General features: G+C 53.3%; 12 protein-coding genes across 12 annotated transcripts; 5 read left to right on the top strand and 7 right to left on the bottom strand.

Moving 5' to 3' along the window:
* Positions 1 to 871: 871 nt before the first annotated feature.
* BDQ94DRAFT_171345 (uncharacterized protein) lies at positions 872 to 2,176 on the top strand (the record flags this gene model as incomplete). The annotated part of the gene is made up of 1 exon (XM_026771735.1): positions 872 to 2,176. One exon carries the CDS (start codon positions 872 to 874, stop codon positions 2,174 to 2,176), a length of 1,305 nt encoding a protein of 434 aa, XP_026625105.1.
* Positions 2,177 to 2,768: 592 nt separating this feature from the next.
* On the bottom strand, positions 2,769 to 3,719 carry BDQ94DRAFT_171346 (alpha/beta hydrolase; the record flags this gene model as incomplete). Its single annotated transcript, XM_026771736.1, has 1 exon — positions 2,769 to 3,719. The coding sequence occupies one exon, from the start codon at positions 3,717 to 3,719 to the stop codon at positions 2,769 to 2,771; it is 951 nt and encodes a 316-aa protein (XP_026625106.1).
* A 2,035-nt stretch (positions 3,720 to 5,754) lies between these two features.
* Positions 5,755 to 7,025, top strand: BDQ94DRAFT_49966 (alpha/beta hydrolase). Its single transcript, XM_026775918.1, has one exon. The coding sequence runs from the start codon at positions 5,863 to 5,865 to the stop codon at positions 6,817 to 6,819; it is 957 nt and encodes a 318-aa protein (XP_026625107.1). The 5' UTR covers positions 5,755 to 5,862; the 3' UTR covers positions 6,820 to 7,025.
* Positions 7,026 to 7,151: 126 nt separating this feature from the next.
* On the top strand, positions 7,152 to 7,619 carry BDQ94DRAFT_49973 (uncharacterized protein). Its single transcript, XM_026775919.1, has one exon. It carries the CDS (start codon positions 7,290 to 7,292, stop codon positions 7,536 to 7,538), a length of 249 nt encoding a protein of 82 aa, XP_026625108.1. The 5' UTR covers positions 7,152 to 7,289; the 3' UTR covers positions 7,539 to 7,619.
* BDQ94DRAFT_49964 (putative GPI anchored protein) lies at positions 7,620 to 8,670 on the bottom strand. The gene is made up of 3 exons (XM_026775917.1): positions 8,385 to 8,670; positions 8,193 to 8,326; positions 7,620 to 8,131 (listed from the first exon to the last, which is right to left on the bottom strand). The coding sequence occupies exons 1-3, from the start codon at positions 8,508 to 8,510 to the stop codon at positions 7,702 to 7,704; spliced, it is 690 nt and encodes a 229-aa protein (XP_026625109.1). The 5' UTR covers positions 8,511 to 8,670; the 3' UTR covers positions 7,620 to 7,701.
* A 299-nt stretch (positions 8,671 to 8,969) lies between these two features.
* Positions 8,970 to 10,827, top strand: BDQ94DRAFT_160137 (uncharacterized protein; the record flags this gene model as incomplete). The annotated part of the gene is made up of 4 exons (XM_026769175.1): positions 8,970 to 8,988; positions 10,235 to 10,403; positions 10,467 to 10,518; positions 10,573 to 10,827. The coding sequence occupies 4 exons, from the start codon at positions 8,970 to 8,972 to the stop codon at positions 10,825 to 10,827; spliced, it is 495 nt and encodes a 164-aa protein (XP_026625110.1).
* Positions 10,828 to 11,769: 942 nt separating this feature from the next.
* On the bottom strand, positions 11,770 to 13,511 carry BDQ94DRAFT_179871 (glycoside hydrolase family 43 protein). Its single transcript, XM_026773496.1, has 3 exons — positions 13,097 to 13,511; positions 12,581 to 13,037; positions 11,770 to 12,525 (listed from the first exon to the last, which is right to left on the bottom strand). The coding sequence occupies exons 1-3, from the start codon at positions 13,493 to 13,495 to the stop codon at positions 11,798 to 11,800; spliced, it is 1,584 nt and encodes a 527-aa protein (XP_026625111.1). The 5' UTR covers positions 13,496 to 13,511; the 3' UTR covers positions 11,770 to 11,797.
* A 236-nt stretch (positions 13,512 to 13,747) lies between these two features.
* Positions 13,748 to 15,635, bottom strand: BDQ94DRAFT_179874 (cytochrome P450; the record flags this gene model as incomplete). Its single annotated transcript, XM_026773497.1, has 6 exons — positions 15,298 to 15,635; positions 15,154 to 15,239; positions 14,332 to 15,093; positions 14,184 to 14,285; positions 13,997 to 14,128; positions 13,748 to 13,942 (listed from the first exon to the last, which is right to left on the bottom strand). The coding sequence occupies exons 1-6, from the start codon at positions 15,530 to 15,532 to the stop codon at positions 13,748 to 13,750; spliced, it is 1,512 nt and encodes a 503-aa protein (XP_026625112.1). The 5' UTR covers positions 15,533 to 15,635.
* A 776-nt stretch (positions 15,636 to 16,411) lies between these two features.
* BDQ94DRAFT_171351 (uncharacterized protein) lies at positions 16,412 to 17,660 on the top strand (the record flags this gene model as incomplete). Its single annotated transcript, XM_026771737.1, has 4 exons — positions 16,412 to 16,597; positions 16,648 to 17,123; positions 17,198 to 17,206; positions 17,267 to 17,660. 4 exons carry the CDS (start codon positions 16,412 to 16,414, stop codon positions 17,658 to 17,660), a joined length of 1,065 nt encoding a protein of 354 aa, XP_026625113.1.
* On the bottom strand, positions 17,639 to 20,847 carry BDQ94DRAFT_179876 (uncharacterized protein; the record flags this gene model as incomplete). The annotated part of the gene is made up of 2 exons (XM_026773498.1): positions 17,639 to 20,737; positions 20,799 to 20,847. The coding sequence occupies 2 exons, from the start codon at positions 20,845 to 20,847 to the stop codon at positions 17,781 to 17,783; spliced, it is 3,006 nt and encodes a 1,001-aa protein (XP_026625114.1). The 3' UTR covers positions 17,639 to 17,780.
* Positions 20,848 to 21,216: 369 nt separating this feature from the next.
* BDQ94DRAFT_179880 (phosphate transporter) lies at positions 21,217 to 23,337 on the bottom strand. Its single transcript, XM_026773499.1, has 4 exons — positions 23,168 to 23,337; positions 21,770 to 23,083; positions 21,629 to 21,724; positions 21,217 to 21,577 (listed from the first exon to the last, which is right to left on the bottom strand). The coding sequence occupies exons 1-4, from the start codon at positions 23,247 to 23,249 to the stop codon at positions 21,288 to 21,290; spliced, it is 1,782 nt and encodes a 593-aa protein (XP_026625115.1). The 5' UTR covers positions 23,250 to 23,337; the 3' UTR covers positions 21,217 to 21,287.
* Positions 23,338 to 24,233: 896 nt separating this feature from the next.
* Positions 24,234 to 26,257, bottom strand: BDQ94DRAFT_50001 (amidase family protein). The gene is made up of 3 exons (XM_026775920.1): positions 25,901 to 26,257; positions 25,420 to 25,847; positions 24,234 to 25,363 (listed from the first exon to the last, which is right to left on the bottom strand). The coding sequence occupies exons 1-3, from the start codon at positions 26,194 to 26,196 to the stop codon at positions 24,336 to 24,338; spliced, it is 1,752 nt and encodes a 583-aa protein (XP_026625116.1). The 5' UTR covers positions 26,197 to 26,257; the 3' UTR covers positions 24,234 to 24,335.
* Positions 26,258 to 26,646: the final 389 nt, after the last annotated feature.

The following is a 26,646-nucleotide window of genomic DNA, read 5'->3' on the forward strand; positions in this document are numbered from 1 at the left end:
GTGCGTACGCGGGTCCATGGGCGCGAAAGGCTATGGCGATAGAGTTTGACCTCGTTCTCCACCATCTCGACGATCCGATACATCGGTGGAGGGGTAGGTCTCTGGAGACTTGGAGGGCTTAAGAATGCGACTCTCGGCCTGTCATTGGAGCTGGGAACGAGTTATATGGAGAAGTCCCCAAACAGCCCAGTAATTGAGCCTTATCCACTGGCATCCTCTGGTGGCGCGGGAGACGGGCCGGAATTGTGCTCTCCCGTGTGCGCTGGAGGCCAGGGGACTATCATTTCCTCCTCTCCTCACGCTGACTCTGTGCGGAGTGGGGGCCAGGCAGAGGTTGTCATCAAACAAACTTTGTGAAACCCTCGGAGCAGGTTGAACCCCACGAGGCTAAAGTAGATCGGCCGCGACGGCGCGGCCAGCGTGGTGCCAACCATTTCACCCCAACAGGAACCGTGTGGATATCTCTCCCTCCATTAGATGAGAAAATGGGTCTGTTGCTCTGCGGGCATAGGCGGCTGTTCCCGGAGAACATGACGAATGGCCGGCCTGGATGTTGAGGATCACTCACCAATGGGGTCGTTGCCGAAAGAATGACGAGGCAGCTGAGGAAGCCTCCGTGGAATATCTTGTCTGCAAGCTAGTACACTGAATGCAGAAAGACATGGATTAGCATGCAGAGCCAATGTACGACTGCAGAAATGTCATCGCGCAGATCGCTCGGCCAGCATCAGCTGCCCACAGCCCCGCACAAACCCCTCTCGAAAGTACTGGCTCGGTCAGCATGTCAGGTCGCTTTAAAAACAGTCTCTCGGTCTGAGAAGCGTCCACCGTCGCCAGCCAGGTATCACACCTTGTACGTCCGCTAGAAGCCATGGGATCAATCTCACAATCGACCGAGGCCGCCTACCGGCCTACTCCTGCCGATATCACCATCAACAACCACCAACCGGGAGATCCAGACAAAATTCTATTCAAAAATGTTCTAATCCTAGACTCGACAGGCAGCTTACCCTACCTTGGAGATGTCCTGATCGAGGGCGAACGTATCATGTCCGTGGGGCAAGTTGATGAGACAGCCGCGGCAGGGGCCTTGGTCATCGATGGAGGTGGCAACAAGACGCTGATGTCGGGCCTGGTCGATGCTCATACTCATCTCAGCTTCAACAATGCAAAGACCCTGGATGGGTTGACCACCATGCCCCTAGAAGAGCACGTTATTGCTACCGCTCACTCGGCTAAAACGTATCTTGACTGCGGCTACACCATGTGTTTTGGCGCGGCCTCTGCCCGTGCCCGACTTGACATCGCTATCAAGGCCTCCATCAAGTCCGGCATCATTCCGGGACCACGAACTCTGGCCAACACACCCGAAATCACTACTACTGGAGGAGCTATCGTTCCTGACATATCCAAGTATGCGGACGGGCCTCACGAGATGCGGAAGACGGTGCGGTCATTCATCGAGCTGGGAGCAGATAACATCAAACTCAGCATAACTGGTGATAACATTACTGATAGCATGCCAAGCGACGAGACCTACTTCACCCTGGAGGAGACGGTCGCCGCCGTAGAGGAGGCCCACAACCGAGGGAAACGCGTGTGCGCCCATGCGCGGAGCAAGGAATCCGTCAAATTATGTCTCCAGGCAGGTGTTGACGTGATATACCACGCTAGCTTCAACGATGAAGAGAGCTTGAATATGCTGGAACAGCGGAAGGACTCTGTTTTTGTGGCGCCGGCCATCAATCTGCCTCTTGCCACCTGTGCGGGTGACGCTATCCCCTTCGGGTTCACGGTCGAGATGGCTGAGAAGAAGGGCGTTAAAGAAGAGGTGGAAGCAGCATGCAAGTCCATGCGGGAGATGCATAGGCGAGGGATCCGCGTGTTACCAGGTGGTGATTATGGTTTCGCGTGGGCGCCGCATGGCACGTATGCCCGCGACTTGCATCACTTCGTTGAGCATTTTGGCTACACACCGATGGAGAGTATTCTGGCGGCTACAGCACTTGGAGGAGAGATCATGGGCTATCCGGAGGATTTGGGTAAAGTGCAGCCAGGCTACTATGCGGATGTGATTTTGGTCGATGGGGACCCACTGGCAGATATTACTGTTCTGCAGGATACCTCACGGCTACATGCCATCGTGATTAACGGTCATATCCACAAGCGTGTCTGATCAGGTGTTGTTGATTCAGTGTGATGGGTTGCTGCATCTGGTGAGCCAGTGCCTCACTGACCACAGTGTATCTGTCTTTGTCGTTGGTACTGTATTACTCGTTGTTACTGCGTTTTTGTGCTGGACCGATGTAGTCAATTATGAAGCTGCCATTACTCTAAGATCGAGCTCAACTTGTAGAGAAAGGGTGTGAGTGTCGTCAGGAAAGAAGACCACCACCACAGTTTTTTATATTATGCTAGACTCTCACAGAAACAAAGTTTTTGGAATGGCTGTCTAGCCAATCATGGCCTGTGTGCAACTATATTAATAAATATACTTGGTTCCTGATAGGACTACTATATAGCTTCCTGGTATAGATCACCAATAGATATTATCCAGCTTCCTCAGACATCCACTTTTAGTAGATGATATCCATTCTTGCTCTCACTGAGCAAAGATAGACAATATAGACTTTCTTCCTCAAGAAAAATGGACAGTCAACCCTCATCCTAATTGTACCTTAAATGGCCTGTCTTGATAATTCTATCTTTAAAGCATGTCATGTAACAGAACTCTGGTCATAAACTCGGTGACAATTGTCTACTGGAACCTATCCAGTATGCTGCTTGAGGAAATGAATAATCGTTTTCCGAGCCTCCGCGCCCTCGGGATGCGGCAGGAGCGGATACACGTGCACCATCTCCGGCTGCTCAATGAAAGTGAATTTGTCGTTTTTGAAACTCCCAGGCATGCAAATCTCAGTGCCCTTGCCCTGGAACTTCGCGCTTAATCGTTGTGCATCCGCTACAAGCATGTCATATGTGCCGCTTAGCAGCATGACGGGCGGCAACGTCTCGATGTCCCCAAACAGTGGGCTGACTATCGGATCGTGAGCTGGTAACCCTGGCCCAAGAAGCGGCAGGAGCTGACGCAGGCCATCCAGCCCCAGCCACGGGTCATTCTTGGCCCGGCGCACAACCTCGGGGTGGTCCAAGCCCAGGTCAAGTATGGGAGAGATAAGCACGATGCAGAGCACGCGTCTCGCAAGCTCAGGATGCTGCTTCAACAATTGCTGCATGGTAGCTAGAGTGTACATACCGCCCGCCGAGTCACCGACGATGGACACAATGGGCTGTTCAAGTCTACTGCAGATATCCATGAACCCATCGATGACCTCGGCCGCCGTTGTCCCAGGTCGCGGAAGTAATGGGTAGATGGGGACAATGGCATCCAGTCCGGTGTCCCGCACGGCCTGCGCGACCAGCTTCCAGTGCTGGGGGTTGATCTCCCGATAAAACGCGCCGCCGTGGATGTACATCATCGCGGGACGCTTCTTGACGGAGTTGCCTGCTGAGGACACGCGATAAAGAGGCCAGGCACCGTAGTCAATGCGATCGATGGTGATTCCAGGCTCGAGGTTCTTGGGTGGATTGAAGTTCCCTGGCCGGAGGTAGAGCTCGCGCATATTGTTGCGCATATTTTCAGCGCTGCCGAAGACGAGTCTGCTTCTACGAATGTACGTGACGAACATGCGGAAAAGCCATGCGGTGAAGGAGGCCATTCCGATTAGTTGACCCAAAAAAAGAAAAAATAAAAATAAAAAAAAATGGAAAAATAAAAAACCTGGTGATAGGGAGAAGAAGGTGTAAAAAAGGGTCAAACCGTGGTGCGGGAGAGGGGGATGGGGTCTTGCTATTAAGTTGGCATGTGAGCCAGCGTCGTATTGAGTCTAATGATCATGAGGGTCATGTGTGGCTCAAGTGGGCTACCCACCCAAACACTACCTGCCCAGATGCCCCTTTCCCAGACGGAATCGGACCAAAAGACAGTCAAATTCAAATTTTCGTCTTGCGATATGCTAAACTCTACCGTGGACTGAAGGACTCATGGCAATACCATTATAATAAACTTTACTCGGATAGGTAACCCCTGCGCCTCCCCACACTACTAACGAAACTACCGAGGTCAACCGAGGTATTTAGTTGAGTATCAGTTCAGAAGGCACAGTTGCATCGCACAGATGAAGATACTTGGGTCGCAGGATATCACCTACAACAGTTTACCCCTTCTCACTCCTTAGCTCTTCTCGTATATCTACTGCTTTAGAAATCAGTATCCAGTAGTAAAAAAAATTTCGAGTAATTGCCGGAGCGGCGTATTCCTTATCATTTACATAAGTAACCGTATTATCAATACCGCCTGTGTTTATTTTTTTTAGAGAGAATATAAAACTAACTGTAAAACTAACTAAATTGGATACTAGTAGGAATGTCAAAAAGTAGATTCTAAGATAATAAATCAGTTCTCTATTTTCCTGTCTATGGCAGTATGCTTTCTTATATCAAAGTTAACCAATCTCTGTTATCCTCACTACCCCTATAATTTTAAGCTATAATTAAATCATTCTTATGATAGGATTCACGTCAAAGTCCTCATCTGTTTTCCAATTCAGTCGCAGGTAGTATATTTTCTAATCAGTATTATTATTTAGCTAACAGCGGCCACGCGAAAACACACTAGTTATGGAGAAAAATATAATAATCCTATTAAATCAGACAGAGATACAATGATTATACTAGATTCTTGGATATGAATATCCAGGCAGTTATTAGTATTATGCAGCTTACTATATTCATATTATTTTCATAAAAGATTTCTTTATACCGGTCTTGTTTCTGTCGCATCATTCGTCTGAATGAAACAGATATTCTAAATAACTTTTACTTATTAGTTCTTCAGATATTATATATATTTATCTCTGTCAGATTTAGTTTATTCTTTTCTTTTATCTCTAACTCCACATCCTTGTATTATTTGTTTATCATCTTCATTTGGAATGAAGATACCATCAGTCTTCCCAGGTCATCCCAAGCAATACGGGTGGATGAGGCTCATGTCTGCCGAGCCATTAGACATATTAGCCAAGGGATTTCGATGGGTTGATGGGACAAGCCTCCACAGCACAGGCCACAGCGAAGTGAAATGGGGGCGGAGGGGCAAATGTAAGCACTAGGAAGGATTCGGGAACGTCGGAGTGGGGAACCTGATACGGCGGGCGTAACAATAATACATGGAGTCGCGCAGCTAATAAGTCCTTTTTTGGGACACCAAGGCTTACGAGGGTTTTAGTATTTATGCGCCATGGTGTTTGCTATTGTTAGATAGGCCTTCATTCTAAGTGTGTTCGAAAAATATCGATGACTTCAGCTTCACGCGTAGCTAGCTAGTGTCGCTTTCATTGCCCTGTTCTATCATGACATGCTCTTGTAAAGCCGTCTTGAAGCGACTTTGGAGTATAAGCACCGCAGCAAAAGCTTGTCGTCTATTGAAGGTGCACTTGTGACATGACAGATTCAACGCCTTGGACGCTTGATACAGCGACAGTACATGAACTGGACCTGGATCACCGCTGTACAGAATTAGTTCAACTTAGACTGATTTCTCACTGGTTAGCTCGCTAGTCAGTCAGGCTACTAACTCCAGCGGGTCTCCACAGCTGGGCGCAGCCTCTCCCATCCCCTCGCGAGGTGGTGCTGCCTGCAACCGACTATATAATCTTTGTCTTTGTCTTTCAGCTGTTCATGGAGCCCCTCGATCTCGAATAAGTTTTGACTGGCGGTCACTCGTTCCCGTGCGAGCAATCCCCATTTTTAATCATTGTACTCCGCTTTGTTATTTGATCTTCGTTAACCCGTTCCTCTAATATGTCTTCCTATGAATTCCTGTCACTCGCTACCAAGCCATCCGCCCAGCTATGTTACAGCTTCCACCCCGCGGTGGGCACCAAAAAGCCGGCTCTAGTCGTATTCGTCAATGGTCTGGGGCTGCCACAGACCTCGTGGGAAGGAGTAATCGCACGCTTGCAAGCCCAGCCTCCTACTGCGGGTTTGCCCGCCATGTTAACCTATGATCGGTATGGTCAGGGTCAAACCACAGACCGCGATCCTGACGATGTGAAAGCTGAGGATCTCTTGCATGGTCATGACACATTGACCGTTGTCCGGGACTTGCATCAACTGATCACGCAAATCGCATCTGAGAAGTTGGGCATATCCGAACTAAGTGGTCTCCCCCTTGTTCTGGTTTCGAACTCAATCGGCGGTGCATTGGTGCGGCTTTACGCGCAAGAATACCCCGGCACAGTGGCCGGCCTTCTCTTCCTGGACAGTGTGCTCGCTAATTCCGATTTTGTCTCCATCTACCCGGATCCTGATTCACCTGACTTCGACGAGACCAGCTTGCCACACGGTGTGTCAGTGGAAGCCATCCGTGATGCCCGGGCATACATGCAACGGGTCTTCCACCCCAGCAATGGCAGTGGCGAGGGCCTCAGTCGGAGGAATCTAGCAGAACTCCTCCCAAAGAGCGATGGTCCCAAATTGCAGGGTCCCGATGGTCGAGGTCCCTGGGTGACAGTTATCGGTCACGAGTTCGAGACGTTCAAGGTCGAGTTTGAAAAGATGGGCGGTGCACCACCGAGGCTGACGGAAATGTATATGAACCCCTACTGGCACCGCTTCAATGAAGGATTGGCCAAGCTCACCGAATCGGAGCGGAGTAAGGGCCCGTTCCAGGCTCCGGGAGCCGGCCACTTTGTGCAGGGGGATAACCCGGAGCTCGTGGCGAACGAGCTTCGTGAGATGCTTGATAAGGCTATCTGACCTCCTGGATGTCTTAGCCTACGAGATTTCATACATGAATACAACAGTACAATGGCGGTGATATAGATACTTAGTGACCTAATGGTATCAGCTGGAAAAGGGTTTTACAGCTGGTCCCTTAGGTAGTATAATCGATCGATTAGTGTTGGTTGATTAATCGAAACCTTACTCCGATAGAGCAAATCCAGGTTTGCTCTTACCGAGCGCTCACAGTGTCGCGAGATTTACTATACACAGAACGGCATAGGGGGCCATCTGCAAGGCCTTTACAGCAGGCTCCTTACAATTGTAAGTTGGTACTAGTAAATGGGCTTGTGGTCTGTTATACTGCCTATCAGAATGTTCTTTTGGAGGGGTTTTAATGATTAGGTGCATACCTGTGGATGGTGTCATGTTTCGGTGACCACGGATATCATGTGATCCCATAATATCACCCCTCCATCATTCCCCGGAAATCTAGAAGGATCCTCATGTATGCGACGAAGCTTCCGCTGGAATTGGTGATGATCATCATGGGGTTCGCAGACTACAGACCACGGCACACCCTGGAAGTCCCGCATGATCCTCTCCATCCTACTAACCGCAAGGCGCTGGATCAGTACCTGCAACATTGCTGGCAGATTATTGTGTGGTGTGATATGATGATGAGGGGTCTTCGATTGGGCCCTTGGTGGGCTTTTGAAGTTGAGGATCAGGTCTCCCTGCTCTGGTATAGGTAGCAGTGCCGGTTCGGCACAAAGGAACCCAAGAGAAGCTATTTGCGGAGATGGTTTTCTTCCATGGTAATCCGGATGACTTTCTGATAATACATAATACAACCTCATATTATAATACATAAGCGCCTTATGTGAGATATAAGTGGGGCATGATTATCAGTGGGCTTTAGAGAACAGCAGCGATGAAAGCAGCAGCAGCAGCTCCTCCGAAGACGAGGCCCGCATCACTCTTGGCCAGAGCGGCCTTACCGGTGCCCGTAGCAGAAGCATCGACATTCGAGGCAGTCGCAGTCTTGGAAGAGGTGACAGAGCCAGCCGTGGCAGCACTAGTAGAGGCGGCAGATGCCTGCGACTGTTTCCCCGTAGCAGTAGCAGCGGAACCCGTGCTACTTGCTGTCTGAGCCTCAGTTGTAGCGTGGGCGGCGGAGGCAGCCACGCTCGTGACAGAGCCCGCCGTGATAGTCACAGGCATCAAATCCAGATCACCATCCAGGGTGGAGCTGCTGGTTCCTGGGAAATTGGCGCCGGATCCCGAGGCTGTTTCGGTACAGACGGCGTGCGTCGTTCCATCGACAGAGCAGACGCAGGTGTAGTAGCTATGCAGCAAACCATGTTAGTAATCACCCATGCATAGGTTGTAGACAACAACCAACTCACAAATCTAAATCCGGAGCATCCAGGATCATGGTGGTTTTGGGACCCGCGATCAGGGTAAGACCGGGACCCATGCCACAATCACTGGAATCGGTGCCGGGTGGGCAGTTAATACTGTAGGTTGTCGCGGTCGCATCCTGCATCACGGTTAGTTGAGGGGGGTATACCAGGCTGATAGAGACAAGGATGACTTGCGTTGCCTATGATGGACGCGGCCAAAGGCTGTGGATCGGTGTCGTAGATGAACATGGAGGTGACAGTGGCCTTTGCTGAGACCAGGCCGGCAGCAGTCAGACCGAGAAGGAGCGTACGGTTCATCATGTTGGGAACGAATGACTGGTTGCTGTGTTGGTGAATGAACGAGTGTATGAATAGAGAGAAGGTGTGAGAGCGATGCAAGAACGAAATAACTCAGAAAGAAAGAAAGGAGAAACTGCAGAAGAGGCGCGATGAATGGCAGCCACCTTCCCAATTCAATCCTTCTCGTGATCCTGACTCTTCGACAATTACAGAATTACTGAAAGAGGCAAAATAGTGACCGGATCTAAACTGCTTCAGGCCAGGTCCGGGCAAAATACTCCCCCGCTAGTCTCCATCAGGGAAAGCCGGAAGCCAATTCGGGGTCCAGACCCTGATTTGGGCGCATCGCTAATCCTTAACGGGCCCTAGCGTTATCGCGGGGGTGGAGACCCAACAAGCAGAATTTCATCTCTGCGAAGATGATAACGATGGCTGTGATGCTGCGGCTTGCCGTGGACAAGGCGATGAAATTCTTGCATGATGCCCTTCTTCGGCCCCAGTAGGAAGAAGGAACTAGATGGTAAATGAACAGAGAAAGTCGATAGTAACTATTATTCATCAGTTGTCGAACCCTTTCATATTTCTGCTGTTTCTGTGCTTTTAGACGGTACGGTATAACCGACGGCGACTATCTTTTTCTTGCCAGAGCACGCGTTGCTTCAGCTGTCGTCTGTTGCTGCGAGCTCAAGGGATTTGATGACACTGAGGGCATATTCATATTTTAGTACAGCAGCTGCATAGCAAGCACCTGCCTTGACGGGCGCGATTTAATTAAGAACATGAATCAGATTCACTTGACTGTGTATTATGAAAGAAGGGAGAACTCCTACAACTACTACCACCTTCCTAGAACATCGTCTGATAGGGCATTATATCTTCAGTTTCACAAACAATATAAATCAATTGCGCTCTACATAAGCTGCACACTAAATGATTCCATAAACTCGCTGATATCTCTTCCTCCATGAGCCCATGACACCCCTTGAAGCCTTTCACCGCTGGCAATGACTTGAGCTTGTGTGAAATGATGAGATTCACTTCATCTGTGAATAGTAGTGTCTTATTACCATATAGAACACCGGGACAGTCACTGCAGTCAGGCTGCACTTCACCGGATCTTTTCTTCCGAGTGGCTATATATACTGCGCTTCCGGACATCCCTTTGCCTTCCTCATCTTCCTCTTTTCATCAGCCAATAAGGGGACAGCAATCCATTTTCAGACACAAGCATTTGGAACTAGAGTTGCTACACCAGACAATTGCCGGGATTTAGTAGGGCTATGGGGCTGAAAGGGTCCACAAATACCGACGATTGCAATAGGAGGCACAGCACTTCCCCTTAGGGATGCTGAGAGACAACATTTGATTGTGGATATGTCTCACATACGTTGACCAATTTAGCATTTTCAGCCTCGGGGGCTAGCTTGTGGCTTGGAAACATCGAAAAGAAAGATTGGCCTATATTGAGAGGTCAATCTTCTCAAAGTCTCCGTCGCTTTCGAGACATCTAAGGTAGTCCATAAAAAAAAACAAGTTACAACACGGTACTCCTTGCCGATGATAGTACTGCGAAAACAAGGATAAAGCCGAAGGTAGCTAATCGTTCTTCGGGTTTAACGTTGACAGTACGAAAGTGCCGTGAATGGAACATGCCTTGCGTCATAAGAAAAGAACTCTAAGTGTCTACGGTTCTGCTGCGAAGGAAGGGCGCAGAAGTGGCACAATGTGATGTTTCTGGACGGCAGAAGCACAGAGAAGCGGGAGAAACTTTGTTCTACTCAACCCACTAGCACATCGCCTCCACTCCAAGGCACTATTTGCCTTGGAACAATGCGGGATCAGTGAGAAAGAAACAAAGCGGAGAGTTAGATCCTGGTGGTCAAAACAGTCGAAGCCGGTTGGACCTACCATTTTGTTCGAGATTCCGGCCAGCTACAATCCTGAGTCGGGAGGCATATGCCTCTAAAATTCATTGAGCCACCAAACCATCAAGTCTGGGAACTGCATCGTAGTGACGACACCAGATCCGGTGCGACTTCCTCTCCCTGATACCAGGATCCTAGACATGCAATGGCTTCTCCAGCGGCTTGCCGCACTTAGCGGAGCCGCAGAGCCTGAGGAGTTGGATGATAACAACAATGACGACGATGAGGGTATGGATGACTTTTGTCTCCAGCTCATGTCAGCACTGCAATCCTCAAGCGTGGCACATCGACCCGAATCTTCCCCTCCGTCGTCGTTGAGCGATGGATCAGGGTCCACAGTGAAGCACGGCTCGCGAGATCCAAGCACCGCAACTGATACAGAGATCGGGAACCTTGCTAACGATGACCCCTAGGATGTGGATATTGAAGCGGTCTGTTCCTGACACTGCCTTCCTTTTCCGTGGCCCTGAAGTAACATGATTTATCCCAATTTGCTAAAGAAGTATATGCGTTCTTTCTTCAGATTGTGATGTGATTGAAGAAACTCATATATCTGACTAGAGATTCATCCTATTTACATTGAACGTAGTTTCTACGGTCATGTGGCTTCCGAAATATTGATCTACTAGCATCAAGTTCCGAAAATGGATCTTAACAGACCTTGCATTGAGGATAAGCATCAGCCCATACCAGGTGTGCCTGACCCAGCCACGGCGATGCAATCTGCTACGATGCACTCTGCAGAAACACTCAGAATTCGAACAGAGCAATTGGACTCTGATGATCAGAGAGAACCCAAATCATCACCCGCAGACACACCATGCTCAAGGCCTGTCCATACCCCTCCGAAGCGTCCAGCAGAGCCGCTGGAATCTCAGGGCTATATAAGAGAATCAGGAGGGATGAGTCGGTCAAAAACGCTGTAAGGGACCGATACAAGTACCCAATCCTATGCTGACAAGTGTGAAGTGCAGGGAACGCGCTTTATCTTGCATTATAACGAAGACACCACTGGACTTGACTTTTGCAACGTCGAGCATCTCTATCATTTCCCTTTGAAAGACAGGGACCACCAGTCAACGGGAATTGTTATATTGAGTATCCATATATAAATTGAACCTATGGAGATCCTTGAATCCTTGCTATCTAGCGGCGCCCGGGGGGAGCAGTTGAAGATGCTAGAGTTCTTACACTCATGCGGCCTCTACCACTGGTGATCTACTGGCATCATCTTATGTATTATGCAGATCTGAACAGGATGATGTTCCCAAAGTTCTGTGCCAAGGCCAGACCTAGAAGAATATTCTGGTAACCCATATAATAAAATAGACTTTTTCCTAGTCCTCTTATATCTAGCCTACTTATGATAGCAAGAGGTCCTTCCTATCTCCATAACGCGTAATGAAAGTCAGCTGGATCTAGACAGCGTTGCCGCTCTCCAAACGCGTACAATCCCACCATCATTCCCGTAAAAGCCACTCCTATTGGCGGTGCTGCTGTCATACTGCGATTGTCCGCCTCGCCGATCCACTGGATCGTTTCGCTACTCGGCTCATCCTCTCTGATCTCCTGAAATCCGAACCGGTAGCGATCCCCACACTCGATCACCAAACGGACATCCGACTGCGAATTCCGCAGGCCGATGTCGACTATCTCACCTCCCGGAGAACGTAGCCGAACAATACGCTGCCCATCTTTCGCTCGACAAATCCCGATGCTGCTGTATGTGAAGTACGTCCACCAGACAACTGCACCAGCCTCGCATGCCTGGTTCCTCGGATGGAAAGACAGCCGTGTCTCCCATGTACAGAACCGTTGGGTCTGTTTACGAAGGAACAGAGTTGGACACGCCGGGACGGACAGATTATATGGACCACCGTAGAGGCGAAGGTAACCCGGTCGCTCGGTGAGAGAGTAGTCACGCACAACTGGAGTGTTCTTGCGGTACCATCCTAGCTGGAGCTCACTGTCCGAAAAGCCATCACGCCATGCAACTGGAACTGAGAGCTCATAGAGGTGGGGACTGTCGGAGTAAAGGGGGATTTTTTGGCCTCCGTTGACAATGGGCCAGTCGTTCTCCCAGCTTACCGGGGCTAGGAATGTTTCGCGACCTGTATCTAGCATGAGCACACTGTATACGGAATCGAGATTATGACAATTACTCACCAAAAACCGATTCCTCCCACTGTCCATCCTTCCGGACAGGACGCACACCTAACAAAACCGCCCACCACTGCCCCTGCGCATCCTCCACCAGGTCTGCATGCCCAGTGTTCTGGACGTCATCATCCACTCCATTCCTCCAGAGAGGATTATTCGGCCCAATCTCCCATGGCCCGAACGGGCCAGTAGTACTGCGACTCACCCACTCGCAATGACCGCTCTCCGTGCCGCCCTCCGCGGTGAAAAGATAGTAGTATTTGCCGCGCTTGAAAATATGCGACCCCTCGGCGACACCGGAGGTGGACTCTCTGATTAACTTGGGCTCGGAATTGGAGGCACCTGTATCCAAGTCCACGGTGACGATGTGGACGGCGAAATCCTTGAGATTTGCACCAGGAGTTCGTTGAAGTTTGCGATGCGTGCTTGAGAGATAGACGGTGCCATCGTCGTCCCAAAATAGCTGTGGTATGTATTAACTTTACTAATCTGAGAGAGAGAGAAAGAATGGGGGGAACGGACATCTTGATCAAAGCCTACTTGGTCGAAATACACCGGGTCCGACCACGAACTCGAGTCCCATATATCTCGGGTCTTCACATAGAAACCACGCGGCCAGACGCGGTCATCTTCCTGTGGTCGGTAACGCTGGAAGCTTGCGGCGAGGATGTAGAATACGCCATCGTGATACCGCAGAGTGGTGGCCCATACGCCACCACCAGGCTCGGGGGTCTGAATCTGGAGTTGGCTTGGACGGGTGAGGGCATGGCCGATCAGGGTCCACTGGATAAGGTCGGTGCTGTGGTAGATGGGGGCACCGGGGAAGTATTCGAACGAGGAGGTGACGAGGAAAAAGTCATTCCCGACGCGGATAATAGAGGGATCGGGATTAAATCCCGGTAGGATGGGGTTGAGGTACATTGTTAAACGTCTGTGGATGTGAGGCAGAAAGTACGGGGTAGTGCTGGCATGCACGCTATTTTATGTTTTCTTGAACGAGTGGTAAATGATTGGTGGAGAAATACGGGAAGGGACATTCAAATGAGGGGATCGCTTGCCAAGGGTTTGTTGTGTTCTCCAGTAAGATTCTATTTTCATCACTCCTCGTTGTCGTTAATTGAAGTCTTCTACCAGTATATTTGGTGTTTCTACTGATGTGAAAGTAGCATTGATCTACGCCGCAGGCTGTCGCCGACGCAGCCAACAGGGCCAGCCATACGGAACAGCCGTAAAATGGGTCTCAAAGCTCCACGGCTTCTTCGGGTCGACCTGCTCGATATCATAGTCGCGCAGGATAGTAGCAGTAACTTTGGAGATCTCAAAGTGGGCCAGGTTTCGACCGGGGCATTGGTTGTATCCAGCTCCCCACTGTGTCTGTTAGTAACCCTGTAGCGTATCTTCTGTAAAGACGATCCAACTTACATGGATGAGGAATGGGTCCATCTGTCTAGCCAGATCAGAGTCCAGCCATCTTTCCGGATTAAAGTCATCACAGTCAGGCCCAAAGAGGTCAGGGTTGCGGTGGAAAGCCCAGGGGTTGATGCTGAGAAGTGTCTGTTGCAACAATGTCAGCACATTTTGCCATCAATGGAGGATGGTAATGACATACTCCTTCTGTAAAATGGCGTCCACCAATGGTGAGACCACCCGCCGGAACAACACGAGGTAGCCCAGTGCCGGTCGCCGGGTGGTAGCGATAGGTTTCCTTGATCTACACTCATCAGTATGGCGACCGCGATCGAGGAAGGGCCACATACACAAGCCTGGAGGTAGGGCAGCTTTGCTGCCTCTGCGTACGAGACCACATGCGACAGAGCACCCCGGGTGTGTGCTTCATCCACCTCCTGTCGCAGCTTTTGCAGGTACTGCGGATGGCGGAGCAGGTAATAGAAGAATGCCTGCAGCGTGGCACTGGTGGTATCAGCGCCGGCACCGATATTGGCGACAGCCGCCCCAAAGACCTCCGCCTCGTCCATGCGATCGGGATACTCTCGTCGCACATGCAGCCAGCGCTCCATCATATCTAGTCTGACGTCGGGGTTCTTCTTCCGACTATCGATGGCAGCCAGGCAGGTGTCAAAGATGTGCGAAGAGGGCTGTAGACCGATCCGGCTGAGCAATGGATTTCCTAGGGTGAGATTATGCAGCCAAACGTAGTGCCCCATGATGGCGATGTACAGCGCCAATGCACGAGTATTGGCGATAGCATTGCGGATATCGGTGCCTGTCTCGAGGAACCGGAACGGGCTGGAGAAGGTGACTTCGCCGACCACATCAAAGGCGAAGTAGTTGAACCAGCGATCGAACTCTACCGGTTGGCCCGACGCGATCAATTTATCGAACTGTTCCTCGAGGAGTCCCAAAAGGGCATCCACAAAAGGCTCGGACTTGATGATGTTTGACAGAGCATAACCCGACGCCACATTGCGGGACTTGCGAATATGGCGCTGAGGATCCAATTCCGACATCTGGTTCACATAGTGATAGTCGGGCAGGCTGAAAATTGAATACCACGATCCCTGGTACTTCGTTTAGCGTGATTGTCTAATTATCGGGGCAGAAATACTCCGGTATCATACCTTGGCGATGTTGGCATGGAGCAGCAGGCGCACCGCATCGGGATGGGCGACGCTGACCTCGTTGTCGGCGATGCGAACAAAACTGCCTGTCTCAGCTATTAGTAAATGGTTTGTGTGATTGCGAACCGGTGGAGATGCACGGACCATATCGGCGATGGAGTTTCACGATCTCCTGTTCAGTGTGGCCCTTGATCAACTGGTAGACCTGCCAGAGGCTCGAAATCGAGGCCAGCCAGGGACCAGGGATATCCCGGATGGAGGTCGCATAGCGCCTTTTCACGGCAACTGCCACGACAAAAACAAACAGCAGGAAGGGCAGAGAAACTGGCAGGGATGTCAGACTCCCAGGGAGCCAGGCGGACGCAAACAGGACGGGCATGCTGGGTCCTAGGGGATGACCTTGCGTCTGCCTAAAAAATTCGAGACACCATCGAGTCGATCCTTGGCCCGTTATTTCTATTTATCGCGTTACCCTCTTCGGGGGGATTTGCAATGAAGGAGGCATGAGACGCACCGGTGCTGGCTAGTGTGCTGCTAATCCTGCGCTAACGGCCTCCGCGGCCGCTATCTGATTTTTTCCTGCCAGCAGGATTAAGCAGGCAGGCGTTAATCGAAGAGCCCTTGAGTGATCATCCCCTTTGTCATCCGGCATTACCGTGAGTACTCGACTTGATTTATCATCGTAGGAAGCAGCAAAAGTTGACTTTTTGCAGTCCATTCACACGTGTGGGATACACATGGCAGTCAACAAGGATGGCCCACTGGCAGGCGTTCAGTGGAGAACCGGGACGCCGTGGCCAATTGTTCGCCTGCAATCCGGCCGTGAAACCCGGCATTGACGGCCGCGAACCGAGCTTCTCTCGCAAGTTGGCGAATCACGAAATGCTCAATATCAATAGCGTTCCCACTCCGGCTCCATGACGTGAAGGATCAAGTGGACCCAAGTGTCACCAGCAAGGCACAAGCAAAACGAACCCCGATCCAGACCTTTCATAATACCCATTGTAATCTTGGCCGGGAGGGAGATTGGGTTCACTCGCCCCAATGAGGGTTCCACTGCCCATTAATGAGGATTGTCGGCTTTTCTCATCCTTCGCGACGGCTCTGCAATCCTGCATTAGCCTTTGACACCCCTGTTCCTGCAGGACTGTTCGGCAGACAAAAACCCGTCCATGTCCTACCCACCAGATGCCTAAAGAACCGCCGTGTCTGCTTCTCTCGATGTGTCTCGCCTTGATGTAGCGGCCCAGCGTCTGCCATGGCGTCGACCAGCACACTTGACCTAACGCCAGAGTTCCTGGCGCAGGATCGACGCCCACAGGCGAGGATCGGAATTGGCGTCGTGACGGCATTGTCTGGTGTGATCGTCTTGATTCGAGTCTATGCGCGATGGTTCATGATCCGCAGCTTTGGGTGGGATGACGGACTCATCTGCATAGCGATGGTAGGATACCCAAAATCCACTACTTGTGCACAAATCCTGACAATTGACAGTTACTAAACATCGCCGTCATGGCCCTCACCACACAAGTCCTCCGCTACGGCGCCGGCCTGCACATCTGGGCCCTCGATACCGCCGAAACCCCGCTGCTCTACAAATGGCTCGTCGCTGCGCAGCTGGTATACATGATCGCATTGTGGACGTGTCGACTCTCCGGTCTGGCCTTTTACCGTCGATTGAATCCCATGCCTCAGTTCCAACTCTACCTCCAGATCTCCTTTGCATTCGTCACGGCCGTCATGCTCGCCCAGGTCCTCATCATCGCCCTGCAATGTATCCCGCTGGCTGCGCTCTGGGGCGGTGCTACCGGAAAATGTCTGGGATCGAAAACGGTGTTTATTTCCACTGCCGCGATGACAATCATCTGCGACTCGCTGATCTTGCTGTTGCCGGTCAAGATTGTGTTTTCTATCAAGGCGAATGCAACGCGCAAGGCGGCGTTGAGTGTGGTGTTGTGTTTTGGTGTTTTGTAGGTGTTACATCATCTGTCTCTATTATCCTCAATGGCTACTTACTTACTTACTAACCTTGCTTGGTTTCTAGTGCCGTGATGTGAGTAACCACAGTTTCAGATACATACAACCGATATTTTTCAACTAACTAACGAATAAGGACCTCTGTCGCCCGCATCATCTCCATGATCCCCGCCATTCAGAAAACCGACGCAACCTGGTACTTCTCGGTCGTGATGGTCTGGTCCGATACGGAAGTCAGCACGGCTATTATCGCCTTATCGTTGCCGGCGTTGAAGGGACTAGTCGGTGCTGTGGCGGGCAGCACGCGGAAGGGAACTGATCAGACACCAGGGAGTAATGGGGGTCCGGATCTGCATTTGCAGAATGTGCAGGCTGGGGGCGGCCATCGCCTGTATGAAGGGCCGGAAAGTTATCCCAACGAGGCGCGGGCTGGTTTTGGGGATAATGCGAGTCAGGAGGCGTTGTGGGTGGATACGACGGCCAGGATTCATGTCAAGAATAGTGTGAGGGTTAGTGTGAGTGATCGATGATGGATTTATGGAGGTGCAGATGTGTATGTATGACATTCGTGGCTGTGTTGGCAGGCAAGACTGCTGCTTCTTCTTTCCTATGTTCAGGTGTATATAACTGGAATATCGATTTTCAAGATACTATAGGCCTCCAAACACATCTATCACGCTCCTCGGCTCCTTATACTTCCCGATGGGAACATATTCCACCTCCTCGAACCCCATCGACTTGGGCCCGCCCAACTCCATCCCTCTCGGCGTATCTGTCCAGCGTGGCGAAGCAGCAATAGCCAATACTACCACCTTGAGCCCATACTTGAACTCCGGGGTCCCCAGCCCGGCCCCAGACTCTGCATCCAACACAACAATCAAATCCGGCACAGCAGCCAGGATCTTCTTCTCTCCGTCTTCCAGCACTGCCTCAACGTACGCATTCTCGTTCTTAAATGGAATGTTTAGTGTCGCTTTGCGTCCATCACTCAACTGTCCGTTTATCTCCAACACCCCGTAGGAATGCCCCGTCTTCAGCACCCTCGACACACTGATCACCTTACCCTCACCCAGGATGGCGCCACTCTCCGGTCCCCCCGCCGCTTCAACAATCCGCATCGCCTTGTCCGCAATGTTCTTCTCGAGACACACAGCCCGTCCAATCCACCACGCCAGGGAAACCGTGTTCCGAATCGCCTGCTGTCGAACCCGACCGGCCTGATGAGGCGGACCCGCACTCCCAGCGCGACACCCCATCTCCACGACCGCCGCTCGCAGCGTCTTATCCACCAGCCGATCCGTGCGTGACCTCGTCATCGTCATGAATGAGCCATCGCCACTGGCGATCGCAGCTGGAAGGAGAGCCTCTCCCCGCGGTGAGCCATACACGTTCGGTGTAACCTGCCACATGGTCGGATACGCACGACCCATGTAATCTGCATCCAGACAGGGGACGCTGTAATGTGCGGCAACACCGAGATTCACCATGCCATTGCCGCCGCCGATCTCAAGGGCCAGGAAGGCAGAGACGGGAGGGCTGTCAGTGACCCGCATCAGCTCATCGTGGGCTTGTAGGCATTCGCTGTTTTCGAGGCGCTCCATGCTCACTTCGGGGCTGCCCATGCAGCCGGTCCAGCCGACGAGGGCGTCGTCGGGTAGGGTGTCCGGAGATATGATTCGGACCGTACCGGGGTGGTCGTGCAGGTAGGCTTTGGCTTTCAGGTACTCCTGGTAGGGATCGCCGCCGCCGCCGCAGCCGAGGATTTTGCAGCCGCGGGTGATGAAGTCGAGGTCGGTGGGGGAAATGATCCATTGCTTGTCGCGAATTTCGGGGCGGTAGGATTGCAGGTCAGGTTGTGGGGCTGCTGGACTGAGTGTATCAAGTGGAGAATTGATGGTAGCTGTGTCTTGGACTTCTTCGTCTGGAATAGGCATCGTTTTCTCTGCGGATGATTTTGCTACCACGTCCAGCTGTCCTACGGCCCGCACAACAATACGCGCCTTGGCATCGACATACTGGATGGGTAGCATAGTCACTTCTGCCACCTGCACTGTATCCGGCCGGGCACCATTGCCGATGGCCTTTTCAGTTGCCATCGCGCAGACCGCCTCCTGTGCCTCTTTGACCGTGCGGTTGGAGGTATCCACGACCGTATCAATCACCCCAGAGACACGCGAGATAGCTGCGCCGACCGCATTGGCGACCTCGCCGCCCTTGACTGTCTGCACTTGCCGTACACCCAGAAGGGGCTCGTCTGTGCGGATGATAGGTGCACCGCCGCCAACGATAAGGACGTCCACGTCGTCTTTGTGGATCTTGGTACGGTCGACGAGCTCCTCAATCTTCCGGCGCATGAGAGATTGTGCCTGATCCACCATGGCGATATTTATCTCGGCTAGTCTAGTGGGATCGCCCATTCCTTTCAGTGGGTTCATCTCCGTGACACCATGGATGGCAGACGCCACAGCGATATCAGTCGCAGTGAGGTACTCGCCACCGAACAGCCGGGCTTTCTCCAATAGCTCGTGGGCTACACTGTCCGGTCCGACGGAGCAATCACTCTGTCCGATGCCGCGGATGATACTCCCTCCTCCTAATCCGATGCTTTCCACCGCGGGCAGAGCAAAGTTCGTGCGCACGCCCCCGACCAGACTCGTCACCGAGCTCATCTGTGGCAGACCGTTGGGGAGTAGTAGTCCGCTGTCGGAGGTGGTTCCGCCAATGTCGATGACTACTAGTGGTTCTGTGCGAGTAGTTTGCTGCTGTTGGTCGTCGGCCTCGGTGGCAGTGCGCCAAAGGAACTCTCCGCCACGAATAGAGTTGGTCGGGCCTGAATTGAACGTCCGAATAGGCAGATGAACTGCCTCCGCCGCACTGAGAACGCTTCCATCATTCTGAGTCAGATACAGGGTGTAGGATGTATCTTGGAAGATATCCTCCATGGCTTTCTGAAAGCCATAGATAGTCCGTTCCGCCAGGGGACGGAGGGTGGCGTTGAGAATGGCCGCGTTCTCGCGTGCCAGAAAACCCAAGCCAGATACTTCGTGTGAGAGAGTAATCCGCGGTGTGTATGACGGACCAGCGTGCTTTTCCATCGATCGCAAAAGAACGTCCTTCGCCCTGGTCTCCTGGGTATGATTCAATGGCGCGTACATACCAGCGATCACCACGTTTGAGATCCCATCATGGACCAACTGCGCTGCGATTTTCTCCAGCTCGGTCTCATCCAACGGGCTGATCTCCTCCCCAGAAATCTGGTACCCACCATGGCAAAAGTATGGCTGCGACGATGCGATACGCGCGCGTAGATCAAGAGGGAAATCCGTAAATGGAGGGATGTTGCGACCGAATCCCTCGTCGGGTCCGCCACACAGTCGAATCACCGCGACGCGGCGTAAAGAGGGTGAGCGCTGGACGACGGCATTGACAAAGTGGGTAGTCCCGACAATGACGCACCCGATGGACGAGAGGGGCACTTTTGCGGCCGCGATGACCGCCTGGACGGCGGCGGTGATACCAGTGGTGACATCTGGAGTAGTGGGTGCTTTGTGCGAGGCGACGATTGCCACAGGATCGAGGTGGATGAGCACGGCGTCGGTGTTGGTTCCTGATGTCAATTGTTAGTGGGGAAGCTAAAATAGAAGTTGGTGGGGGGAGTAGGGACGAACCGCCCACATCCACCCCCAGGCGGTAGCGAGGTTCCATGGCACTGCCCATACTGGTGGTGGTGGTGAATTGAAGTCACAGTCGAGGGGAAAGTGAATCCCCTCACCGTTGGGTGGGAGAGATGGAGGAATTTCTAGTAAGTCGTCGTCTTCGTCAGAGCGGGGTTAATCTGATCGTGGGATTATCTCCTCCCCCCTCATCAGAAGCCAATCGTCGCTTGGTGATATCAGCCAGGCTTTGTCTCAGACGGGTCTCGTCCCGAAGCCACCGCCTATCTGGATCCATGGCCCAATGGCCCTTTATCTCGGCCGGGATTTACGATGGTACATCCACTAGTAGTAGTGCTGGAAGTGCGGAGAAGGAAGGGCAGCAGACATTTGTATTACATGATCGGGGTATGGTAGTAAAAAATATGAACAACTCCGTGCCACGACTCTTGATCCACCGATCAGGAGAGGCATGAAAAAAGGTTAAATGACATCAGAAAACATCTACAATGCAAAATGCGGCGCATTAATAAACAGTCCCATCAGAATCCCACCCAACGTGCCCGCGATCGGAATCGTCATGATCCACGCCAGCAGCAGCAGTCCCACGCGCTGGAAGTTGACGGCCTTGAGCGTGCCATTGCACAGTCCCACCCCGACTGTCGCGCCCGTGATACACATGGACGTGGACACGGGCAGTGAGTACTGCGAGAAGACGAGCACCGTGATGGCGGCGCCCATTTCCATCGAACAACCGCGACTCGGCGAGTGGTAGGTGATCTTGTTGCCCATAACTATACCCTCGTTAGTATTTATTGACGAGTCACACGATGGGATCGACTTACCCTTCATGATGTTGTAGCCGTAGGTGATCAGGCCGATCGAGATACATGCCGACAGCACCGCCAACTGCCACACGGGCACCGGTGCCTTGGCCGCCGCTGCGTTGCCCGTTGACCAGGCGGACTAAATGACGGCCCAGGGACCGACCGAGTTACCAATGTCGTTGGCACCGTGGGCAAAGGAGGCAGTGCAGGCGGTCAGCACTTGGATGAACGAGTAGGTGTGCTCGACTTCGTTGGGATACTTGTCGGCGTGGGCGTACACGCGCTGCATGCGCTTGCCTTCGGGGGTGCCCGCAATACCAGACTGGGCGGCGTGAATATCATAGTGCAGACCATAGAGAAGCCCACACACAATCATCGCCGGGATACGCTTCGCCAGAATCACCATATTGTGCAGCTCGTACAACTGCCCGGCTCCCATGGGGTTGTCGCGGAGAGTCCGCATCGCCCAGCCCAGCGGGCCACGCTTCTTGAGCAGACGCTCCCGCAGCCGACGGTCGGATTGTTCCATGAGTTCCTTGTAGGTCAGTTGCTGAGATTCCCCGGCCACCATGCGCTTCTCGCCTTCCTCGCTGCGGGACGGAATCGACTCGACGCCGGCCTGGGTGGACTTCTTGGCATCATCGCCGCGGAGAGTATCCGGGGAGCCGAGTGTGAGATCTTCGGAGCTTCCCTGCACGACCGCGTAGTCTGGGATCTTGGCCTGCTCACCATGCGTGACTACGGGGCGCGTCAGCAGCATGGGGCCCAGGATGAACATCCACCATTTCACACTGTGATCCTTGCGGATGACACGGGCGTACACGAAGGGGACGAAGAAGAGGGCGGAGAGAAGCATGACGCCACCCCCGGTGCCCATGGTGACCGCCGCGATGTACCAGCTGGGCTTCTTGGACAGACCCAGACTGGGAGAGCCCTTGTAGACGATGGACAGGGTGCAGATGGTGGCGGCAATCAGGAAGAAGAAGGGGGAACTGTAGACGGCCCAGGGGATGGGGTTCTTGCGGATGAGCACGACCAACTTGATGAGCATGAAGATGGCAGCCCCAAAGCCTCCCGAGATCACGGGGGCCATCCCCAGCCCGGCGAAGATGGCACCGAGGCCCTTGCCATCATTCCAACCCCACTGCACGTGGGAGGCACCTACGGTAGCCACACCCACGCCCGCCACGGCCGAGATCAGGGAGTACGTCGAGGAGACGTGGGCCGAGTGGCGCGTACACCACATCACCCAGGAGGAGGCCGCCGCCAAGGCACAGGTAAAGGCCAGCATCTGGACTCCGGCGTTGCCCTGGAAGGCGGAGTTGGGAATGATGCCGTTCTTGATAGTATCCGCCGTGCGAGCTCCGACACAGATGGCGCCCAGCATCTCGAAGACGGTGCCGAAGACCATGGCCTGCCGATAGGAGACGGAGCGGGAGGAGACACTGGTTGCCCAGGAGTTGGCCACATCGTCTGGAAGACAGATACAGAGGTCACGTCAGTATACAAGGTACATCCAATCCGGGGATAAGCACATGACTTGGTGTCACCACTCACTTGCACCGTTGTTGTAGGCATCCAGCATGGCAAACAAGGTGCCGATGGCGAAGATGTAGTCGTACTCGTGGAGGATCGCCATGGTGACGGGACGTTTTCTTTGGCTATGAGTACGGCCAACAGAAAAGGGAGGAGGGGGAGGAGGAATGGAAGGATGGAAGGGAGAAAGCTGACGGACAGCCTCATGAACCTCCCTGGCGGACCAGCTCCCACTTTATGTGACTGACGGACGCCATCAGGCCAGGCAGGACATTCACTCTGCAGCAGGCCACGTGCTCCAGGAGAGTTTACGGCGGGATGGAGGTATCTCAGCCCATCCTCCATGTCAGGGAGCTGGAGTCGGACACGTTCCTGCTTGAAGGTCGATGATTCGAAGAGCCAGCGGGGGCGAGGTTGACCTCGAAGGGCACGTCCAGGGTGTTCGGGGAATACATCGTATTACGGGGGGGAGGGTATGACAAGGGCCAGACCTCGGAAATTCGCGCAGAGCTTCACAGCAAAGCCACCACGACGGATCAGGATCAGGTACTACCCGCCAGAGGGAGACTTTTTCGAGATACTACTTACCAGCGTGTTACCAGATTTACCGCCAGTGGCACAGGATGGGCCCTGCTAGGCATGGCTGGGCGGCGGCTTGGCACCCGCACTGCCTGCGGTCGTTGGTGCAGATAAACTGCCATCCGACTTGGTCGAATCCAGATATACTTGAGGATGAAGTCTGGGCGGACCCGAAGAGGCGTGTCTTGGCAGGCTGGGCGGAACGGGCAGGTCTCCACCATCCTATCAGTGCATTCCCCGGGCCCACGTGGGGATGCTGGGAAGGCTTCATTCGCAAACTCGGTCCCAGCAGAATTTCCAGAAACCATCATCCCAGCACGACGTGCGCGCGCGGTGACTGGCACGGTGTCACGGCCCAGAGCTGGCTACCAGTCTTGGCACGCCAAGGTAATCTTCCGATGCGGTCGTGGAACACGACTCTTCTCCCATCACCAACGGAAGCGAAAAGTTTAAGTTCCCTCCTACGAACTAGTATTTCACACCCCCGATCAGCACGAGTCACCATGAGGTCGATTCGATTCGATTTTCTAATTAACCATTAATTACGCGGGCGATGCAGCGAATTTTCCCTGCTTACCCCTTCTATCACTTAAGTAAAAGTACATCGTTTTTAGTTCACCGGAATGTTTCGCTCCAGGTAGCCGCTCCACGTGGCCAGGCTGCGCTTCCACGGCGTGTTGGACGACAGCTGCAGGTCCTCGATGGCGCTGGCATACTTGATCAGCGTGGCCTCCGAGAACGCCGTGCCCATCAGCGCCAGTCCATAGGGCATATGCGAGTCCTGGTTGATGCCCGCGGGCAGCGTCACCACCGGGTAACCCGCCTGCGCGGCAATCTCGATCGAGGGGGCAAAGTCCGGAGGCACCAGCAGCGCCGTGAGGTTCCGACCCTGGTAGTGCAGGGCCGCATCGATCCCCTCCTCCCGAGACGTGCGGTGGCAATACTCCAGCGCCTGCCAGTAGGTCTCGTTCATCTCGCCCTTGGTGGCCAGCGAGGCCAGGAATCCGTCTTGGCCCGAGGCAAACGCCGGGTTGACGCCCGGAACACCGCCCTCACTGCCCGCATTGTCGAGGTTGTACTGCACCAGATCCTCCAGCGAGCGCATGTTGGTGTTGTTGAGCTCCGCCAGGTAGTCCCGGATGTTGTTGTAGAAATCCACCTTGACGTACGAGTACTCGGACTGGTTGGGGTAGCCGCGCGTGGTGCCGTAGTCCCAGTTCCAGCCCGACGGGTCCACAATCTCCTTGTAGTGCGGCAGCTCCGTGCCGTTGATGATGGTGGCTCCCGCCGCCTCGATCAGCGCCAGCAGCTCCATCAGCTGGGCGTTCTGTGCGGCGTCGTTGTACTGCCAGAAGGACAACCACGGGAGACCGAACACCGCACCCTTCAGCGCCGTCTGGTTGGTCAGGAACTGGGCGTACCCGCCCGCCGGGGTCTTGCCCTGCTGGGCATAGGTCTCGTTGTCGCGGGGGTCAATGCCGTAGATGGCATCCAGCGCATAGGCGGCATCACGCACCGTCTTGCCAAAGGTGCCGACCGTGTCCTGGTGCAGGGACTCGGGGATGACACCCGCCCGGGAGGTCAGACCCACGGTGGGCTTGATACCGACCACGTTCGAACGCTCAGCCGGGTTGATCACTGGTCCTCCACATTAGCATATTTGTGTCATCATATTTTTGGTCTGCCAAACTTACCACTACCATCCGTCTCGGTACCCAGAGCAAAAGGCACCTGGTTGCTCGTGACGGCCACACCGGAACCGGAGCTACTGCCACCGGGGTTGACGGTGAAGTTGTAGGGGTTGCGGCACTGGCCCCCGCGACCCGAGTAGCCCTCGGAGTAGTCGTTGGAGCGCATGTCCGCCCACTCGCTGAGCGTGGCCTTGCCCAGCAGGACCGCACCCGCCTGGCGCAGACGATGCACGACGTAAGAATCGCGAGGGACGACGGAGCCGACGAGGGCCCAGCTGCCCGCGGTGGTCTCCATCTTGTCCTTACTGGCGATGTTGTCCTTGACCAGGAAGGGGATGCCGTGCAGGGGACCGCGCACGGTACCTTGCTTGCGTTCGGCATCCAGCGCCTCGGCAATGGCCATGGCGTCGGGGTTGAACTGCAGCACCGCACTGGAACACCAGAATCAGCGAACCGCATTTTTGTGAGAAGAAGGGCAACTTACTTGGTGTAGGGCTGGACCTGGTAGATGCGCTCGAGGTAGCACTGCAGCAGCTGGGAGCCGGTGAAGCGACCGGCCTTCAGCTGCGCCTGGATCTCATCGATGCTGGCCTCCTCCAGGGTGAAGCCATGGCAGTCCCGCATGGGAAAGAGATCGGAACCATTGACGCCCAACTGGGGGAAGTCATAGGGGAAGGGTTGGGTATCAATCTGCTGGGCCACGAGGCTGTCATTGGCAGTGATGGCGCTGGCCACGGCGGCCAATCCGGAGGTGAGGAGCCAAGAGGCAAAGGAAGGCATGGCCGATCGTCCGTTTCTCGATTGTCCCTGCAGATCGCTGCCACGTGGAAAATGAGATTTGGTTTGGGAAGATGAGACCAGGGGGGGAAGGAAAGGAAAGAAAAGCAGATGTGTGTGTGGTTGGTTAAAAAGGCCGGCGCGAACAGGCACCAACAGCGACCGGCATCATGCAAGGGACCGCCAGGGAGGGACACGGCTATCTCGTGCCGACCAAAAGAAGGAGGGGGCAAACTTTAGTAGAATGCCACTATTGATTTGGAGGGGGGGAAAGAAAAGGGAAGGATATGGAGAAAGAGTCCGACTGGATAGGATCATTGGATCCCAGCAGAGGCCGATAGATTAATTGGTTGCGTAAAGCGTTCAAAACCTGGGTTCTGTGGGGAAACAACACACACCATCTCGAGCAGAAACGGGAAGGTTTCATCGGCAACTGGAAAAGGGAAGGGCGGA

Source organism: Aspergillus welwitschiae, assembly GCF_003344945.1.
Source record: "Aspergillus welwitschiae strain CBS 139.54b unplaced genomic scaffold BDQ94scaffold_20, whole genome shotgun sequence".
NCBI lineage: Eukaryota > Fungi > Ascomycota > Eurotiomycetes > Eurotiales > Aspergillaceae > Aspergillus > Aspergillus welwitschiae.

Bases quoted from the DNA above. Each gene is read 5' to 3' on its own strand.
- BDQ94DRAFT_49966 (XM_026775918.1), top strand. From the start codon at position 5,863: ATGTCTTCCTATGAATTCCTGTCACTCGCTACCAAGCCATCCGCCCAG.
- BDQ94DRAFT_179871 (XM_026773496.1), bottom strand. From the start codon at position 13,495: ATGTACCTCAACCCCATCCTACCGGGATTTAATCCCGATCCCTCTATT. The intron at 13,038-13,096 runs GTCCGTTCCCCC...TACATACCACAG, and splicing joins AAGTAGGCTTTGATCAAGAT to CTATTTTGGGACGACGATGG. The intron at 12,526-12,580 runs GTGAGTAATTGT...TGCTAGATACAG, and splicing joins GTGGGAGGAATCGGTTTTTG to GTCGCGAAACATTCCTAGCC.
- BDQ94DRAFT_49964 (XM_026775917.1), bottom strand. From the start codon at position 8,510: ATGATGAACCGTACGCTCCTTCTCGGTCTGACTGCTGCCGGCCTGGTC. The intron at 8,327-8,384 runs GCAAGTCATCCT...ACCGTGATGCAG, and splicing joins CCGCGTCCATCATAGGCAAC to GATGCGACCGCGACAACCTA. The intron at 8,132-8,192 runs GTGAGTTGGTTG...TTTGCTGCATAG, and splicing joins GATGCTCCGGATTTAGATTT to CTACTACACCTGCGTCTGCT.
- BDQ94DRAFT_49973 (XM_026775919.1), top strand. From the start codon at position 7,290: ATGTATGCGACGAAGCTTCCGCTGGAATTGGTGATGATCATCATGGGG.
- BDQ94DRAFT_179880 (XM_026773499.1), bottom strand. From the start codon at position 23,249: ATGGCGATCCTCCACGAGTACGACTACATCTTCGCCATCGGCACCTTG. The intron at 21,725-21,769 runs GTCCCTGGGCCG...CGGGCAACGCAG, and splicing joins CGACATTGGTAACTCGGTCG to CGGCGGCCAAGGCACCGGTG. The intron at 21,578-21,628 runs GTAAGTCGATCC...ACGAGGGTATAG, and splicing joins CGGCTACAACATCATGAAGG to TTATGGGCAACAAGATCACC.
- BDQ94DRAFT_50001 (XM_026775920.1), bottom strand. From the start codon at position 26,196: ATGCCTTCCTTTGCCTCTTGGCTCCTCACCTCCGGATTGGCCGCCGTG. The intron at 25,848-25,900 runs GTAAGTTGCCCT...CTGGTGTTCCAG, and splicing joins CAGGTCCAGCCCTACACCAA to TGCGGTGCTGCAGTTCAACC. The intron at 25,364-25,419 runs GTAAGTTTGGCA...GTGGAGGACCAG, and splicing joins TACCGAGACGGATGGTAGTG to TGATCAACCCGGCTGAGCGT.